The sequence below is a fragment of the Bos indicus x Bos taurus genome, chromosome 2 (genome assembly GCF_003369695.1).
Source record: "Bos indicus x Bos taurus breed Angus x Brahman F1 hybrid chromosome 2, Bos_hybrid_MaternalHap_v2.0, whole genome shotgun sequence".
NCBI lineage: Eukaryota > Metazoa > Chordata > Mammalia > Artiodactyla > Bovidae > Bos > Bos indicus x Bos taurus.
In genome coordinates this window covers 21,909,220-21,929,399 of record NC_040077.1, presented here as the reverse complement: position 1 = coordinate 21,929,399, position 20,180 = coordinate 21,909,220, and the positions used below count along the sequence as shown (strand labels likewise).

Genomic DNA, 20,180 nt, shown 5'->3' with positions numbered 1-20,180 from the left:
AAACTTCATTCCTCCATACATTTGCTCTTATGCTGATGGACATGGGTGGGTTTTTACCTTTTGGCTATTATAAATAATGCTGCAGTGAATATTGGTATCCAAGTATCTGTTCAAGTCCCTGCTTCCAGTTCTTTTGGGTGTATACCTAGGAGAGGAGTTGGTGGATCATATGATAATTCTATGCCTAGATTTTTGAGGAAATGCCAAACTGTTTTCCCTTTAGTTTACTTGTACATGAGGCACTCAATCCTGCCATGGGTGTGTCATGGGGAATGCCAAGGAGACCTAGATTGAAATCCCCTGAGTTCAGAACTGTGGTGTTGGAGAAGACTCTTGAGAGTCCCTTGGACTGCAAGGAGATCCAACCAGTCCATTCTAAAGGAGATCAGTCCTGGGTTTTCTTTGGAAGGAATGATGCTAAAGCTGAAGCTCCAGTACTTTGGCCACCTCATGCGAAGAGTTGACTCATTGGAAAAGACTCTGATGCTGGGAGGGATTGGGGGCAGGAGGAGAAGGGGATGACAGAGGATGAGATGGCTGGATGGCATCACTGACTTGATGGACGTGAGTTTGAGTGAACTCCGGGAGTTGGTGATGGACAGGGAGGCTGTGCTGCAGTTCATGGGGTCGCAAAGAGTCAGACATGACTGAGCGACTGAATTGAACTGGTCACCTGGTACTGCCATTCCCCACTCTCTCTGGTACCGATGTGGATCAGATGTGTTCTGGGGATGATGGTCATTACTGAGCCCAGGGCTGTACATTTTCTAGTACTGGGGTGCACTGCCTGTGGCCAGTAGGTTGCTATGAAGAAAGGAAATAAATTTTCTCTCCTACTCATGTGTCCAGAATTGTGGAAATGATGATATGTGCACACATTTGTGATTTCATTCATAGAACTAGAACCTCAAGCAGGGTTGGGATAAAGACTGGGGGAAAGGTGGGTGATTTAATTGGGAAGGCAGGAAGAAGGCTAATACTAGGACTGAGCCTCTCAAAAACACTGACCAGAGTCACAGGATGGCCCAGATGCAGCTAGGGTTGAACCAAAGAGCAAGTGAGCGATGAACCAGCCCAGCTCAGAGCTACTGTGAATCCACATGGGTTCAAATGTCAGTTCAAATGTCTGGGTTCAAATGTCAGTTCTACTTGCTAGTTTGGATAATGAACTTAACCTCCCTCAAGTTCAGTTTTCTTATTTGTAAACTAGGGACATTTACAGAGTTATGAGGATTAAAAAAAAAATACATGTGATCTCATTCCCACAGTGCCTGGCCCCACACTCCATTCAGGTTAGTTACTCTTTTCCCTCAAACCCCAAACATCAAACTCAGGTGCTGTGTTCGATTGGGAAGACATTCCCTCACCTCCAAATTCCAGAAACCTCAAAACTTGGGGTTTTGAGGCAGTTCGTATTTTGGTGGCCATTCTAGAATTTCCCTGTTGTCTTTCTATTGCTTTCCTTCTCTCCAAGTCAAATGCTTTATCTTTGGGGGACTGGCAGATGGGGCTTTTTCAGTAGTACAAAACTGACTATTAAGCAAAGAATAGACTCTTTGCTTAAAATTAAAAAAATTTTTTTTAAAAACTAACAGAAAACCTCAGTTATCATGGGCAAAATTCTTCCAGATGCTGCTGGAAATGAAAGCCTTTTGTAGCAATCCAGTTTCACTTACTGCAAAGGATTCACTCTCCAGGCAGCCACAGCAGGAGTGAAGGGAGAAGCAATGTGAACACGCTTGGAGGCCATAACCTTATGTAAACATAAACTGTTGCCATGAATAATAAATACAGAAAATTAAATATTTGATAAATGAGCATGTATCCAACTAGACAGATCTCCGTGGTTCGGAGGTTCAGCCCAGCTTTCCACTCATCCTTGCTGATTTAATTCGATGAGCCGACCTGCAAACACAGCCAGGGTTCCGATGATGCAGACGAGCATGAAGACTGCCAGGAGAATGTGGTCCATCACCATCGCAACGTACTTCCATTCCTCAGCCGCCTGGGAGAGAGGAATGTGTCAGAATGTCCTGAAGATGATGGCGGACTCCCAACGTTCGTGCTATCCATCATCCAGGGGCCCTTTGACTGTGGATCCTCCCTCCACTGGCACTGTGATCTTTATCTTTTAAAGAGGTTATTCACAATGTGATGACTTGCTAAGATGGCCTAGGGAGTCATCAGGCACATCTTACATCAGTAGCTGCCCCTTGAATGCCAACCTTCCCATCAAGCCAAACCCATCTCTGTGCTTAAGCACGTGACCATTTAAACCCCAAGGTGCGAATCTCAAGCCACAAAGCTTACGTTATTGGACTCCTGGTCTGACTTCATGGTCTCTGCGATGTATTTGATGCCCTCAATGGCACTTTTCACCTCGGGGTGTTTGATCAGGGGAGAGTGGAAACCCATTGGTGGAGGCCCTGGTTTTCCAGAAATGTCAGAAATATCGATGTCTTCTGTGAAAATCTTTTTGTCTTGTTTCTCTCTGGATGGCCTTTTCATCGTGGAGAAGAACATGATATTTGGGATAGTGTCGATAAAAACCTAATACAAAAGAAGTCCAGGTATGGGAATTATTGTCAGCAGAGCAAGCATCAAACTATGATTTTGAACAAGCAATGAGACCTTAGGCAAGCCATTCAGGTTCTCTAGGCCTCAGCTACTTTTGTCCCTAAAACAAAAGGACCATACTAGATTTTCTCAGATTCATCTGTGTCCTGTGGCCTGTTAAATGACTAAGGCTAATAGAGATGATCCTGTAATGCCAGCAGTTGGCCACTGGAGGGAGCGAGTGTGCAGCTATTGGACTCCTAAGAAACCACTGATGCTTAAGCTTCCAGACCCCCTATAAGCACCTGCTTTCTTCAAAGCCCCTATTCACATGACCAAAAGATTAAAGGGCCCCTCCTGCCAAAAAAAAAAAAAAATAATTAAGGTTCCAACCCCACAAAACAGCTACACTGTTTTCTTCTGTTTCTTGTTCCTGAAGAAGTGCAGCATAGGTATTGCTGCATTCGTACTCAGTCATGTCCGATTCTTTGTGACCCCATGGACTGCAGCACTCCAGGCTCCTCCGTCCATGGGATTTTCCAGGCAAGCATACTGGAGTGGGGTGCCATTTCCTCCTCCAGGGGATCTTCCTGGCTCAGGGATCAAACCCAAGTCGCCTGTGTCTCCTGAATCGGCAAGCAGGCTCTTTACCTCTGCTCCACCTGGGAAGCCCTATAGATATTGCTAGGAGTTACTTAACAGCCTTTAGAGAAGCAGAGACTGCTTCTCCTCCCAAAAGAATGCATTGCAAACAGTAGTTTCTCTGTCAGTTCCTGGCAAATCTTTTGCATTGTGCACAAAAGCCGGGACATTTGTGTCTGTGTGGGTGTGTAGGAACTGATACACCTGAAATGTTAACACATTTTAAAATTCAGTAAAATAAATATATGAGACCAAGTTCTTCATTAAAACTTAACTTTCTGACACTCTCTCATCAAGCCCAGCCACCCCACCCCCCGCCCCGCCAGTCTCCAGCCCTTATTCCAGTCTCAGCAGATGATTATACCAGCAAAGAAATAGTCAGTCTGTTCACATACAAACAGGTCAAGATTTCATGGTATTTGAGTTAAAAGACAGTGATTTATTTGTCTTTTCTAAACAAAGAGATTCTTTAAGGTTGACATTGAAGTGGGCTTTGTTAATTCTGGTTTTCTTATCTCCCTGGGGAGGCGACATGAGTTATTTGTCTTCAGCCAGAGTCCAGAAAAATTCCTCCCGCAAAGCCCCTACAGCCCAAGAAAGCCTTTCTGTTTCTAAGTGCCTAGCAGGGTTACCTAGGATGCCACTGGCCAAGTGGAAGGGGAGACTTGCAGCTGCCCTCGAGGGAGCGGCTGCCTGTGCAGAGTGTCCCAGTGCCTTACTCACCTTCCGCACCCACTCGGGCATGACGTGGGTGCTGGGGGAGCGGTGGTGTGTGTTGATGACGATGACGGTGATGATGATGGATGCGATGACAAACACCATGGTGAACAGCATGTACTTCCCAATCAAGGGCACGGCGCTGGAGGTGGAAGGGATCAGCTCCACGATGACCAGAAGGAACACGGTCAGGGACAGCAAGACAGAGATGCTGAGGGTCATCTTCTCTCCTGGACGAAACGAGGAGGGGACAGACGCAGCAACCCACCTGTTACTGGCTAAACTGCTCTTCCCCCCACATCTATAGTGCTTCCTAGGTGGCTCAGCCAGTAAGGAATCTGCCTGCAGTGCAGGAGACCTATGTTCGATCCCTGGGTTGGGAAGACCCCTGGAGGAGGGCATGGCAACCCACTCCAGTCTTCTTGCCTGGAGAATCCCATGGACAGAGGAGCCTGGCGGGCTGCAGTCCGTGGGGTCACAAAGCATTGAACACAACTGAACAACTGACAGTAAATTTATAGGTTGAAGCCCCAAACCCCAGCACCTCAGGGACTATATTTGGAAACAGGGCCTTTACAGAGGTAATTAAATTAAAATGAGGTCTTAGGCTGGGTCTTTGGTGACTGGCGTCCTTATCAGAAAAGATTAAGACACAAAGAGAAAAGGACATGTGAGGGCGCAGGGAGAAGACAGTCATCTGCCAGCCAAGAAGAGAGGGTTCAGAGGAGACCAATGCTGCTGACACCTTGATCTTGATTTCCAGCCTCCAGAACTATGAGAAAATAAATTTCTGTTGTTTAAGCCACCAGCCTGGGGTCCTTTGTGAAGGCAGTCCTAGCAAATGAACACACCAGTGAAACCCAAGGGTGAGAGGAATGTGACTGGCCTGTTCTCAAAGCCTCACACTGGGGAGTTTTTTTCTGCAGTATTTCTTTCCTATGAGACCCTGGCACTTAACTCTGCTGACAATGGCAAGTGGCAGGCGTTTCCATCAGATGCTGCCAAGCAGGAAATGCTACTTCATGTCATGCCCCAGAATTCTATTTCTTGGTGGAATCCAGGGAAACCAGAGAGGTTCTGGGAGGCAAGTGAGAACCCAGATGGCAGTTTTTCTGTCTGCAGCAGAACATTGTAAATCTCACGAAACTGAACCTCAGCCTGGCCTATTTGTTACTCAGATGGATGTGTAGGTCAAAAGTACATGTATCTTTCTCACTGTGGAAGCAAGCTGCAAGACCAAAGCTGAGAAAGGACAAAATCAATGATTTCATACCACTCACTTTCTCATATTCTCTAAGGGAATGACTTGTTTTGTGTGTATGTGTGTGTTTTGATTTTTTTTTTTTTTTTTTTTTCACATTAAGGGCCAAGGGATTCCCTTTCCCCTGAATCTTTTCCCCAGACCCTACAGTTTCAGGGCAAACAATTCCCGGATGGTGTCTTGCCTGGACAAGTAAACAAGAAAGCCCGGGAGTGAATGACGCTGGAATAGTTTGGGGATTGATCAGCTCCGAGGCAGTAAAGAGCCTTTGGAAGGGACTTTCCTTGGGCTGGTCTTGCTGTTTGTGTCCTGGGAAACCCTCATGTGGCCCTGATTTCCAGTGTGGAACTTTGCCCATTCTGGATGTTTTCAGATGTTAGTGATATACACAGGATCCGGAGTGGAGGCAAACAAGAAGTTGTCAATTTCTGGTGGATAGGAAAGTCTTCAAAAGTAAAAAAGGAAACAGAATTATAAGTGTAAAATATGGATCAAAGTACATCAAATTTCTCGATTAGTGATAATAGTAGCTAACACTGTCTCACTTTATCAAACTGTCTCTCTGTTCTAAATGATTTTCTAGCATAAATCATCTAATATTGACAGAAACTCTGTTTAGTTTCCATAGTTTCCCGCCTAGTGTTTTCTCTCTTCACTTTGAGAAACTTCATTTGATTAGAAAGTTGAAAAAATATGTGTGATCATTTGTTTAAGAACAAATACAATCCCCTAGAACATACATTCTGTGGGGCGAATTCTGCCTTACTCTTTACCTTATCCCTGTCTTGCAACAGTTGTTTAAAAGGTATATGTTGAGTGAGTGAATGCGTAAGCTTTTTTTTCCTTATTGGAAAGTTGTATTTAGACTTTTGTGGGTTTTTTTCTGTGGCATTTTGATACAGTTGTTTTCTGGCATACAGACTATCTTACTATCTTTCTTTTTTTCCTACTTGTCTCCCTTACATTGTTTGAGAGCAGTGACTTGCTGGCAGACATGCGTGTTTCCTTACCCCCTTTTCTCTAGATTGTTGGTGTCTGGTGAAATTATGTCACAGATGTGATTACTCAGTAGGAGGCCCAGGCTGATACAGGAGAAAGAATTGCCACTTGGGAAGTATGGTCTTATGTGTAAAGATACTGCCATCTGGAGAAGAGATACACAAAAGCTATTTTCAAGCGGCAAGCAGTAGACAAAAGAGGCAAGATCTGGGTTAGTCACAGAGAGCAAGTGACTTCATGGGGGAAGGGGCCCTGGGAGTGTCTGTGGTCCAGCCTTGCCCAGCGTGTTTCAGGGCACACAGCAGGTATTCAACAAATAGGTGCTGGTGGTTATTCACTTAACCAGCTGCGTGTGCGCATCTTCAGGGTCCCATTCAGCTCTCTGCCTGCCCTGCTGTCTGCCCCAGCAGCCTTCACCCACGTGGCCACTCAGAGCATGCATCCTTCCAGGGCTGGTGCTTTGGGTCTGTCTGCCTGCATTTGTTTATCAGCCATGGTTATTTCTGGCTTCCCCTAAAATAGCAGCGTGAGATCACAGCATCAGCAGCCACCACCATGGCAACTGCACCCACCTGAGTCTGTGGGCAGGTAGAACACTAGGCCGGTCAAGAAGGAGAAGAGCAGGCAGGGGATGATGACGTTGACGATGAAGTAGAGGGGCAGGCGCTGCATGACGAAGTGGTAGGTGATGTCCAGGTAGGGGGTGGAGGGGCAGCACGCATAGAACACCCAGTGCTTCCAGCCCCGTGACTCCTTGATCACCCATTCTCCACTCTCCATGAAGTTGCTCAGGTCTGGCTGGTCGCTCTCCTGAGAAGACAGAGTGAAACTTTGACATGTCCAGCCTTGTCACCATGAGGAGCCGCAGGGTTTCCTAGTCAGCTGTGACAAAGCAACAGATTCCAGTGCTGTCACATACCTAGGAGGGGATCTTGTGTATCCTATCCCCCCATAAAGGAAGGGGCTTGGGGACTTTCCTGGTAGTTCAGCAGATGGGACTTCACCTTCCAATGCAGGGGGTGTGGGGTTGATTCCTGGTTGGGGAGCTGGAGTCCCACATGCTGCTCTGCCAGGGGACCAAAGCAGTACAGAGGTGATGTTGTAACAATTCAGGAAGGACTTTGAAAATGGTCCATATCCAAAAAAAAAATCTTTAAAAAAATAAAAAATAAGTAGGTTGGGACTATTGGGATTTTTTCCATGTTGACTATACTTTCAAGTTTCCTGGGAGCTTTAAGACTAGCAAGGAGAGATAAGAAAGCCTTCCTCAGTGATCAGTGCAAAGAAATAGAGGAAAACAACAGAATGGGAAAGACTAGAGGTCTCTTCAAGAAAATTAGAGATACCAAGGGAACATTTCATGCAAAGATGGGCTCGATAAAGGACAGAAATGGTATGGACCTAACAGAAGCAGAAGATATTAAGAAGAGGTGGCAAGAATACACAGAAGAACTGTACAAAAAAGATCTTCATGACCCAGATAATCACAATGGTGTGATCACTCACCTAGAGCCAGACATCCTGGAATGTGAAGTCAAGTGGGCCTTAGGAAGAATCACTACGAACAAAGCTAGTGGAGGTGATGGAATTCCAGTGGAGCTATTTCAAATCCTAAAAGATGATGCTGTGAAAGTGCTACACTCAATATGCCAGCAAATTTGGAAAACTCAGCAGTGGCCACAGGACTGGAAAAGGTCAGTTTTCATTCTGATCCCAAAGAAAGGCAATGCCAAAGACTGCTCAAACTACCATATAATTGCACTCATCTCACACGCTAGCAAAGTAATGCTCAAAATTCTCTAAGCCAGGCTTCAACAATACATGAACCGTGAACTTCCACATATTCAAACTGGATTTAGAGAAGGCAGAGGAACCAGAGATCAAATTGCCAACATCTGCTGGATCATGGAAAAAGCAAGAGAGTTCCAGAAAAACATCTATTTCTGCTTTATTGACTATGCCAAAGCCTTTGACTGTGTGGATTACAATAAACTGTGGAAAATTCTGAAAGAGATGGGAATAACAGACCACCTGACCTGCCTCTTCAGAAACCTGTATGCGGGTCAGAAAGCAACAGTTAGAACTGGATATGGAACAACAGACTGGTTCCAAATAGGAAAAGGAGTACGTCAAGGCTGTATATTGTCACCCTGCTTATTTAACTTATATGCAGAATACATCATGAGAAACGCTGGGCTGGATGAAGCACAAGCTGGAATCAAGATTGCCAGGAGAAATATCAATAACCTCACGTATGTAGATGACACCACCCTTATGGCAGAAAGTGAAGAAGAACTAAAGAGCCTCTTGATGAAAGTGAAAGAGAAGAGTGAAAAACTTGGCTTAAAGCTCAACATTCAGAAAACGAAGATCATGGCATCTGGTCCCATCACTTCACGGCAAATAGATGGGGAAACAGTGGAAACAGTGGCTGACTTTATTTTTTAGGGCTCCAAAATCACTGCAAGATGGTGATTACAGCCATGAAATTAAAAGACGCTTACACCTTGGAAGAAAAGTTATGACCAACCTAGACAGCATGTTAAAAGGCAGAGACATTACTTTGCCAACAAAGGTCCATCTAGTCAAGGCTATGGTTTTTCTAGTGGTTATATATGGATGTGAGAGTTGGACTATAAAGAAAGCTGAGCGCCGAAGAATTGATGCTTTTGAACTGTGGTGTTAGAGAAGACTCTTGAGAGTCCCTTGGACTGCAAGGAGGTCCAACCAGTCCATCCCAAAGGAGATCAATCCTGGGTGTTCATTGGAAGGACTGACACTGAAGCTGAAACTCTAATACTTTGGCCACCTGATGCGAAGAGCTGACTCATTGGAAAAGACCCTGATGTCAGGAAAGATTGACGGTGGGAGGAGAAGGGGATGACAGAGGATGAGATGGTTGGATGACATCGGTTTGAGTAAACTCTGGGAGTTGGTGATGGACAGGGAGGCAGGGCATGCTGCAGTCCATGGGGTTGCAAAGAGTTGGACACAACTGAGCGACTGAACTTAACTGGGAGCTTTAAAACCTATTGGTGCCCTAGCTCCACCCTAGGCTGATTCAATCAGAATTATTGGGCCTGAGTCTGGGCATAGGAAATTATGTAAGCCCCAGATGGTTCTCTTATGTAGCATGTCAAGAACTTGCCCAAGCCATTGAAAAGCATGAAAGTAGATGATCCCCAAAGAGCTAATGGATGCAGCAAGCCTGTGATAATGTAGGGGCAGAGTTGGAGACCTAAGTCTTGCTTTTCCTGCATCCAAACTCCTCCCAAGGGGTCATCACATACCGGGTTGATGACCACCACGGAGCCATCATAGGTCCAGGTGCCCAGCTTCATGCTGCAGTTCTGTTCGTCAAAGGGAAAGTGGGTGACGATGATCTCGCAGTAGCTTTTAAAGATGGCAGGAGGTGTCCATGTGATGTGGCCAGTGTAGTCCAGGAGCACTTTGGTGAACTTGACGATGGCAAAGTCACCATCTGCACTACAGTTGGGATAAAAGAAGAACAGGGCTCCAAGTGACAGATGAACCTTCAGTTCTGCTTGGGGATGTTAACAGGAGACAGCTGTTAATTATTCAGGTGCTAATTATAGAAGCTTTCTTTTGAGCAGCATTGCTTTTTATCTATGGCCATGTTTTCCAAATTTGCCTGATAATAAGGATCATGGGGTGCTTGTTTAAAATATAGATTCCTGAACCTAGAAAATAATACAAGTGAATCTATATACAGAACAGACTCACAGGTATAGGAAGCAAACTTATGATCAACAACGGGGAGGGGGAGGGATAAATTAGGAGTATGGGGTTAACAGATACAAACTACTATACTTAAAATAGATAAGCAACAAGGATTTACTGTGTATTACAGGGAACTATACCCAATATCTTGTAATAACCCATAATGGAATTTATCTGCAAAAAATCCAAAATCACTATGCTGTACACTAGAAACTAACACATTAACTATACTTCAATTTTAAAAAATTAAATATAGATTCCTGAGCACTGAATCTAAGCACTGAATCAGGATATCTGGGAATGAATCTGAGAATGTATAGTTTTAAAAAACTAACTGGTAACACAGATCAACTGCATCCCAGACTTTTTCTTCCCAGTCCTCAGTAGTATTTGTAATGTTGAAAAAGTGAAAAGCAGAAGTGTTATTTGCTCAGTCGTTTCCAACTCTTTGCGACCCACGGACTGTAGCCCGCCAGGCTCCTCTGTCTATGGGATTCCTCAGGCAGGAATACTGGAGTCGGTAGCCAGTCCCTTCTCCAGGGGATCTTCCCAACCCAGGGATCAAACCCAGGTCTCCTGCATTGCAGGCAGATTCTTTACTGTCTGAGCCATCAGGGAAGCCCCAATCTCCATCTATGCCCTCTCTGATATACTTTAAAAGTTAATTGGGATTGCTTCTCTGGTGGCTCAGCGGTAAAGAATCCGCCTGCCAATGCAAGAGACAAAGTTTCGATTTCTGATCTGGAAAGATCCCACAGTAACTAAGTCTGTGCGCCACAGCTAGTGAGCCTGTGCTCTAAAGCCCATGGGCCACAACTACTGAGCCCACACGCCCCAACTACTGAGTCCCCTGCACCCTGGAGCCCGGGCTTGGCAACAGGAGAAGCCACTGCCGTGAAACGCCCGTGAACCACATCTAGAGAGGAACCCCCACTCTCCTCAACTAGAGGAACAGCCCTTGCAGCAACGAAGAGCAGAATAATTACTTTTTAAAATACTTTTAAAAACTCTTTTACAAAAGTTAATTGGGGGAAAAATCCAGCAATTTTAAATAAAAATATGGCTAGTGGCTCATTACTATGATAAGCAGGTTAAAGAGGGTTCTATTACCTTTGAAAGAACTATTTAGACTCCAGTGGAGTAGGATCACAAACTCAGATGCCTCTAGGCCAGGCAAGCGAGGAAGGAGGGAGAGGTGAGCCTCACAAAGGAAGAGCCCCTCACCCCTGCAAGGAAGTGTGTCTGCATGGGAGTGAAGGCTCCATGTTGCCTGATATTTGATCCTTCCTTGGAAGCTGGAAATCTAGATTTCTAATCCAAAGTTTTCATATTTTTGAATGCTGGAATTTTCTAGAGAGGCTAAAGGGCTTCCAAGGTGGCACTAGTGGTTAAGAACCTGCCTGCTATTGTAGGAGACGTGAAAGACACGGGTTTGGCCTGGGTCGGGAAGATCCTCTGCAGAAGGAAATGGCAACCCACTCCAGTATTCTTGCCTGGTGAATTCCATGGACAGAGGAGCCTGGCAGGCTGCAGTCCATGGGGTCACAAGACTAAAGCAGCTGAGCATGCATGCAGAGGGGCTAAAAATTCAGGTTTTGATGTATTTTCCTATTTTCAAATGTTGGCAATAATTTCTCATTTGAAAAAACAGCATGGTGGATACTGAAAAATAAGAAACTCTCCCTGCAGATCTACTCATCCCCCAAATGGCCTGTGCCCTAGGGCCTTGGCAGAGAGCAGGATAGTATAATTAGGGGCTGAAAAGTAGGTGGTGTCTTCTTGGCGCCCCATATGGATATGTCATGCCTCATTTTACAAACCAAGAAATTTTCTCCCCATTGATTTTTCCTTGGGACTGAGAAGAGGCTCTATCCAGAAAACTATGCAGCTTTAGACCCTCCCAACAGAGCTGAGGGGGAGGATAGTCTACATTTCTCCTTCCAAGCAGCTGAAACGGGATTCTCTTCCCTGTGAGAGTGCTTCTGACTGAGCTGACCTAAAGGACCAGAGGGTTTCAATTGCTTCACTTAGATTCTAAGTGAAAGATAAACTTAGCCCTGAGAGATAGACACTTCTTCCTTATCAACACTCCTGTCCCAAAGTTTATACAAAATGATGGGATATTTTGGCTCAAGCTTGAATCCCAGGTCTGATTGGAAAATATGCAATAAAATATCAAAGTTGGGGCGGGTCACCTTAAAGAGTATCATGTCCGCTAACTAGCCCTGGCCATCTTCCCTGGAGAGTCTGCTAGTATGCACAGCCTGCTCGCCCCAGACGCGTGCTGCAGACTGTCAGGCCACAAATCCTCTAAGCCAGTGTCGAATGCTGCTGCCTGGAAGGATGCTGTTTGCAACGAACATTCCCTGACAAATGAAGGGCGTATGATAATGAACGTGTCATTAAAGCAGAGTGTCTTGAATCACATTATAATTTCACAATGTGCGGTCTGTCACAGAGCCCAGCGGATGGGCTACACAGGCATCCCGGGCCATCAGCAGCATGCTGCGTCCTGGGATGCCATGAGGAGGTGACGAATAACAACCCCGCGAGGTTCAGACCTATTGGTTGGAAGGACATTTAATTCCAAGGAACTCAATTATAGGACGTTTGGGTTCCTTGGATAGTTGCCACATACCCTTCAGGAGTTCTCAGGGATTAAATGTCCCCCACCCCACAGCCCTGATTCAATTTGGCTCTGATAATTGTTTCTATTCATAACATGAGACACCATATGGCACCCCTAGCATGTCAACTTGGCTCTTGGTTTTTAAGGGTTATTTAATGTGAACAGTGGTGAAACGCCTACCGAGAGTGGCAGCCCTTCCGTGAGGGCACTTGGGCTCCCCCTCCACCCTCCGAATGTCTGCCTTCTCATCCTGGCTGTTTTGCTCACTTGTTATAAAGAACGAGGTCTGGGCGCCAGATCTTTTCCGAAGGAATGTGAATTTTTTTCACGCCACCATAGTCATCTGGATTCCATTTTAAGTTGTAATCCACCCATTGCTAGAAATGAAGACATTTTTAGTCAATGGAAAACAATGAAAAAATCTGGGGTTATCAAGAGCTCTGATGGACATGGTAACTCAGGTATGGACAGAAATTGTGCTCCGGTAAGAAGGGTTTGATTCAGAGTTTGGCTTTCACTTGAGTAAGAAGTGAAAGCACATACAGAGCATGGAGTACATGCTGGCACAATTATAGGCATTTCAACCCATATTCATCATTTAGTCCTCACAGTGTTCTCATGAGGTAGGAGTGATTATTGACCCCATTCTACAGATGAGAAAACAAGGGTAGCCCCAAGTCATGCCCACCTTCGCAAAGGAGAATGACCCTATTGTGAACGTTTTCCTCAAGCAGGCAACCTCACTTTTTGAAAAGTGCTCTATTTTTTCTGCATTATAAAAGTTACATGTGCCCAATGCAGTAAATTTGGATAACACAATGTTGAACTGTCTCCCCCAAATTAATACAAAGTTCTAATCCCCTGTACCTCAGAAAGCGACCTCATTTGGAGATAGGGTGTTTATAGAGGTAATTAAGTTAAAGTGAGGTCATTAAGGTGGGCCCTAATCCAGTATGACTGGTGTCCGTATAAGCAGGGGGACGTTGAAGAAGATGTATATTCAGAAAGAAAGTCATGCGAACGTGAAGACAGCCAATCTAAGCAAAGGAGAGAGGCCCGGAGTAGGTTGTCCCTCACAACCCTTAGAAGGAACCAGCTGTACCAAGACCTTAGTGCTGGGCTTTCGGCCTCAGAAACTGTGAGACAGTAAGTTTCTATCGTTTAAGTTGTCTAGGTTGTCCAGCAGACCTAGAAAACTAATACATACAGTGAAAGCACAAAGTTAAAATAATAATAGTAATGAACACAAAACGTCCCACTACCCCAAAATATCTGCTTTCAACATTTTGGTGCACATCCCTGTTACCCAACTTGATTTCCTCTGGGTCCATGTTAAATTTCAGAGTGAATAAGAACAACATGGACACACTTATCTAGCTGCATTACCTGTTTCAGACGAACATTGGTTGTCACGATCTGATTTACTTCATCCTGAAAAAAAGATAAGGCCCATCTTTAGGGGGACCAGTGGGGAGCCGGAGAGGATGCCCCGGACTGGGTGGTGATGGTGCTGTGGGGCGCTGGGCACTCTCTGGTCTCACCACGTTGATGAGCTGTATCAGCTGCAGGCCCACCGTGACCTCCACGGCCTGGCGGTGGTCTTCCACGGGCCGTACCACGCTGTTGTAGTCTTCAAAGAGCTTTGCCACCAGACGAGTCTCATGTTCGGAGCCCAGGACGAGGCCAGCTGGGATGGCAAAGGACACGCTCACTGTCAGAGTCCGCCCCCACGCTCTACACACACTAACGTGAACATATATATCTATCTGAATCACGGTGCTGTATACCTGAAACTAACACGATATAATAAATCAACTATATTTCAATTAAAAGACAAAAAAGCAAACAAAAAATGTGTACGTGAATGTTCATAGCAGCAATATTTTAACAGCTATGAAAATAACACAAATGTCCATCAACAGATAAATGAATAAACAATTTGTGGTATATACATACGTTAGAACGTCATTCAGCCATGAAAAGGAATGAAGTTCTGATACATGCTGTAACATGAGTGATCCTTGAAAACATTATGCTAAAAGAAGTCAGACACAACAGGACATGTATTGTGTGATTCTATTTATATGAAATATCCAGAATAGGTAAATCCGTAGAACAGAGTCGATTAGCAATTACCAGGGACTCTGGGGACAGGGAAAGGGGAGTAACTGCTAATGGGCCCAGGATGTCCTTCTGGTGATGAACGAGTTATGGAATTAGATAGTGGTGATGGTTGCCTAACATTGTGAATATACTTAATGCCACTGGATTGTGTGCTTTAAAATGGTAATTTTAGGTAATGTCTATTTTACCATGGTAAGCTTTACATATATATTTATGTATTTTTATCATAATAAAAAAAATCATCTATGTCCCAATTAAGTTGCTAAGAGAGAAAATCACATATTCTGTTGACCTGGATTTGGGTCTCCTATTTGGAGCATATTTAATTCCAAGGAATGTTTACCACATTTTCCTTCAGGATGAAGGGCAATATCATGCAGTATTCTCAGAGCCCACAGCCTTTAGGTGTCCAGCATGACATGGTCTTCGCTGGCGAGCAGGCAGAGAGACATTCTCACCTGAGGTTCCGAGTGGTGGACTGACTTGTCTGTGGTCACGCGGCTAGGGCAGAGCTCAGGTTAGAGCCCGTCACTCTGCACCATGCTCCTGAACTCACTTTTAATATTATGATCGTGCTGTGGGCTGTCCTGGAAATTGTACAACTACATGTGCTGCTATTCCTCTGAGAAAATGTGTTCCAAATTCCAAGCGCCTTATGAAGGATCCCTGTAACTCAAGCCCTGGTGGTTTGTGGATTGCCTGTTCAGGACTGGGAGAGGAAGTAGACACACAATCCATCTGCCGGGATTCATGTAACCAGATCTCTCCTTTCCGCAGGTTATTGCTGAAACCACACCTTTTCCCCCAGCCAAGACAACTTTTAAAATGAAATGAGTGAGATGCTTTCCCATTTTCCCCCCGCAGTTGTGTTCGTATTAACCAATCACCTTTAAGACAGGTTATTATTATTTTTATTATTTTTCTGCTTGGATCCTAAGTTTGGAAGGGTTTGTCACCAAAACAATTATTAAGTAAAAAGTAGTCCCCTTTTCTATTTCTATTGATCAACAAAAATAATCACGTATCCAACTTGTTTTGTGTCAAATACTCCTCTACTTGCTTTATATGTACTAAAATTTTCAATCCTCATAACAATGATAGTATATACTGTCATTATCCTCAATTTACAGATGGGGAAATTGAGACCCAGATTTCATCAGTGGTAGAGCCAGGATTTACACCCAGAGTCTATGCTCTCAACCACTATTTCTCATCCAGAGCTTTAGATCAACTTGAAATAACTAAGGCTATATAATGAGCTGAAACATTTTCATCCTCCCCAAAGTATGTTTTAATTAGCCTGTCGAGCTTTATTAAAGGTCCTATATTTGTGATACATTATTGAATCCTTATAAAATTCTATGAGGTCAGTCTTTACTCCTATTTTACAGATGGGAAAACTGAGGTCGGAACAGCAGAGACACATGTCATGGCTCCCAGCTAGTTACAAGTGGGATTCTAAGTGGAGACCGTCAGACACAAGGGCCTGTATGCCTCACCACTTCCCTAAAGGCAAGCATATTGTGTCCATTCAACGTTTTGAAGCTTTCAGTGTTGCTAAAGTGTCTTCATTATGACCTTCCTGGGCTCTGTGTGTGGAACTTCCAGCTAGCCTAGCTTTTCATTTCTAGTTTCTCAAAATGGTTTCCCAAAGGGTTCATGCAGAGCTTTCACATGGCATCGCCCCAGACCACTGGCATTGGAGACCCCTTAGAGCTGCATATTGTCTGATGGAGTTTTTGCGGTGGCCCCTTGGGACACAGAAATCCTCTGTCTTCTACGCTTTGTCTACCCCCCGGCCCCACCCAGCCCGCAGTGGGGGCAAAGGGGTGCTGGCATGGATCACTCCGAGCCTCGGCCACTGGGTTTCAGGTTATTGCTTTGATGTTATCTTGGGCTGCTTATTTTTAAGTGCCAGTTGATTCTAGTTTGACAGGAAGAACATACTAGAAAGCAGCAGAGAGGGCAGATGATCAGCATGATGTGGCAGGAAAATACGCAGGCGGACCCTAAGGTCAACTAGGGAGCAGGGAGGACTGGGGAGCCTGGCACGGATGGCGTTCCAGGGATACCACTCCCGCCTCTGTGCCCTTGCCAAGGACAAGGGTCCCTGTGCCTTCCGCCATGAGTTTCTAAGGAATTCCTGAGAAGGTCTCCATTTCTTAGACCACATTCACTGGTATTCTGTTCTTTTTCCCTCCTCAAAGCAGGGCAAAGTATCACTCAAAGTTTTATCACATAAAACTTAAAGGACTTGAACTCAGAATTCTAGGTTTTGTTCCCAATTCCAGTGTGGTCTGGAGAATTGGACAATTTCTTCACAGATTCAATAAATCACAGTAAATACTTTCTTTGGAAGGCAGGTATAAATTGACAAACACACAGATAAACACATAAATAATGTTGAAGTTTCCTTTTTCAGCAAAATCATGTTGGTCATTCTTATTCAGATGGGGGCAACACTAATTCATTCATGTATTTGTCCAACACTTGCTGCATGCAAAGCATTGTCTGAAGAGCTTTGAGGTTTTCAGACATGAATCTGACACAGATCCCGTCTTCCTACTCTTATGGACATCGACATTTGTCATTTACATAAATAACTGTGAACAAGTTGGAAAGCAATATGCCATAGGAAGGTGGCAATGAAGAGCTTGAGATTCCTGAGCTGGGAGAGAGGAAAGGTTGTAATGAAAGTGCTGTATAAATAGAACAGAGATCATTATGTGTTCAGCCAATACCGGAAAAAGTGTCACTGATATGAATGAGAATTTTGCCCCCAAGGGATTGAATCAAAGCAGGGGGACCAGCCACAATTTCAAAGTGTTCTTTTGTATTGTACTGGTCCACTCTGTATTTTTATTTGGGCGACAGCTTGCTGTGTTGGGCAAAAGGAATTCTGTCCTGTTCTTCCCAGGTGGCTCAGTGGTAAAGAATCCACCTGCAAAGCAAGAGACACAGGTTTGATCCCTCAGTTGGGAAGATCCCATGGAGAAGGAAATGGCAACCCACTCCAGTATTCTTACCTGGGAAATCCCATGGACAGAGGAGCCTGGTGGACTACAGTCCATAGGGTCACAAAGAGTTGGACATGACTGAGCGGCTAAACAAAAACAGTGACCCTGGGTAATTCTTATTTTGACTGGTGCTGTGTCTCTGGCTGCCTTTCCAATTTCAGGGTATATTTTCTGACTGTGCGCATAAAAAATGAAGTCTGATCACATTCCAAAGTTTATACATCAGGGGGCTTTGGGATGGTCCCAAAGTCAGTTTGAGATGGTCAGTTTATGTCTCTTTGCTTCAGTTTCTCTATAATAAAAAAAGAGATGTTGGATTGCCTCATCTTGCCCTAAATTTCCATGAATCATCCATGTGAACTGACATCAAACTCTAGGTTTGATCTACATACATATCACATACTTTAAAAAAAATAGTTAAACATGAATTTCTGGAGGTTTTTGGTGTCCTAAGAGATCTCTTAAAGATTTTTAAATGTAAATATATCACTTAAGAATTTCCATTGAGTGTGGTGTTTGCAAACACACACACACACACACACACCTTACCACCACCATCACCATCAGGCCAGCTTTGGTTGGATTGAGTCCAAATCCCACAGGATATAATTTACCAGAGTTTAGGCTATTTCCGTCAATTCTGCTATTGAAAAATACTACTAATAAAACTTCACCTCTTTTGCCCAGAAGACCTGTGTTTGTCAGAGCAATATTGGAGAAGGGAAATCACAGCATGTTAGCCGTTTTGTTTCTCAGTTGGGGTGATATCACCAGTAAACTTTTATATGAAACAATCAGCCAACATCTATTTCCCTCAACCGGAAGTTTGGGATTCAGGATAGCATTTCAGTGGCTGCGTTGTGACACAGTCCAGAGTTGAATGCAGGTCAAGGGCTGTGCAAGATTTTTATGGGTTCAATTCAAACCCAAACTCACATAGAGTAATGTCCTTAAAAAAATAAAGGGCAGGAATGCATTCATATGAATTTTTTTTAACTTCAGGAGTTTAAAAGATTATAAAATAGTTCTTCTCTCATGGAGAGTTTGGTTGTGGTTATGAATAGGTTTCTCCCTCCAGCACATGGAGCTGTCAGTCAATCCTCTTCATTTTCAGAATTCTCCTAAAGCCATAAAAGGACTAGTTAACTGTACTACTTGTGATCATAAGTCACCCTGCTAAGTCCTTATAGTTGTTCAAATATGATACTAACTTCGGGATGTTAGAAGAGGTGCTGAATCCCATCATCCAGGTGACTCAGATACAGACACTGATGGAGGGAGAGAATGGCGGGTTTACTTTGTAGTTTCTGAGCAGGCAGCTCCTATTTTAACTGGGTAACCCAAGCAAAATATCTTTATCTGCAAACACAATCAAGCCAACATCAGTGAGGAGCTGACAGAAGAGCCTGGGACTGGTGAAGCCCTGCCATTCTGTATTCCCATCAAAGAAGCAAGACTCTGGTTTGGGGGCTTCTAGAGCCTCAGCCTCACAGGAGAGCCCCCAGCCCTGGTGCTTACCTGAGCAGAGTCCGAGGAGCAGGAGGAGTGGCCGGGGCTCCATGGGCTGGTGGTGGAGTGGCGGCCCGCGCTGCTCGCTGGCACTCTCTGGAGGGACACTCGGCTGCCGGAGGGTTTGGAAAGTGAGTCGGCCGAGCTGAGCTATTGTTTTACGCCACCTGTTAGTGGCAGCGACAGCTGCGCTGCCCAGAGTTCCAGAGCCCAGGGCTGAGGTGGTTAACGTTATTACAGGGTGTACCTTTTACACAACTGCTGGATCTTTGACAAGTTGAATGTGTACTGCACTGTGTTTTAAAATGCACCATGAGTCTGGTCTTAATGAAAAAAAAAATGTTTCCCTATTGAATAAATTATTTTGCATGATGATCAACCCCCCACCCTTTTGTACAAATCAGAACCTCATCTGTGTGGATTGATCTGATCAGGACGACTTGGCCTGAGTAGACAGTCAGCTGTGTGTGTAAGACTTTATGCTAAATCACAAAAGTCCACATTCTACTAAAAAAGGAAAATTTTCTTGTTCCTTTTGGCTGAGAGTGCCAGGGACTTTTATGACTGAATGAATCTGAGAAGAGTTTGGTTCATCCTGAATCGGTTGCTGGAGAGAATTCCATGTTTGATTGGGTTTGGTTTTAAACAACGGTGACTTCTGTAAAATTGATTTTACGATGGCCCCCAGAGTGCCTGTTCCAGCCCACCTGTGTAGCAGGCAATGCCTGTTCCACAGAGTACCATTAATGACAGCAAACAGCCCACCTCCTATGGCCTGTTATTCAAGTGAAAAGTAATTACTAGGAAAAGTGCCCCTCTGCGTAAGTGCGGCTCCAGGCTCCTTCTTCCTGCCATCATTCCTCTGCCTACCCTCACTCAGGAAGTAAGGAGCAGAGTGGTTCCGGTTTTCAATTTATTTGTTTAAAAAAAAAAATCTCCAAAACCTGCCATTAGTAATTGCTCAGTCTGAGAAGGATTTCTTTCT

The 20,180-nt window shown here is 44.5% G+C and overlaps 1 protein-coding gene across 1 annotated transcript; it reads right to left on the bottom strand.

Annotated features, from left to right (window-relative positions):
• Window positions 1-1,461: 1,461 nt before the first annotated feature.
• Window positions 1,462-19,364, bottom strand: CHRNA1 (cholinergic receptor nicotinic alpha 1 subunit). Its single transcript, XM_027557207.1, has 9 exons — window positions 19,205-19,364; window positions 14,087-14,232; window positions 13,932-13,976; window positions 12,813-12,922; window positions 9,466-9,661; window positions 6,748-6,985; window positions 3,922-4,145; window positions 2,311-2,550; window positions 1,462-2,005 (listed from the first exon to the last, which is right to left on the bottom strand). The coding sequence occupies exons 1-9, from the start codon at window positions 19,245-19,247 to the stop codon at window positions 1,874-1,876; spliced, it is 1,374 nt and encodes a 457-aa protein (XP_027413008.1). The 5' UTR covers window positions 19,248-19,364; the 3' UTR covers window positions 1,462-1,873.
• Between the last annotated feature and the right edge of the window lie 816 nt (window positions 19,365-20,180).

Coding starts and splice junctions, on each gene's coding strand:
- CHRNA1 (XM_027557207.1), bottom strand. CDS start 19,247: ATGGAGCCCCGGCCACTCCTCCTGCTCCTCGGACTCTGCTCAG. Junction 13,977..14,086: donor TGATACAGCTCATCAACGTG/GTGAGACCAGAG, acceptor TCTTTTTTTCAG/GATGAAGTAAATCAGATCGT. Junction 4,146..6,747: donor CTACCTGCCCACAGACTCAG/GTGGGTGCAGTT, acceptor CGTTTCGTCCAG/GAGAGAAGATGACCCTCAGC.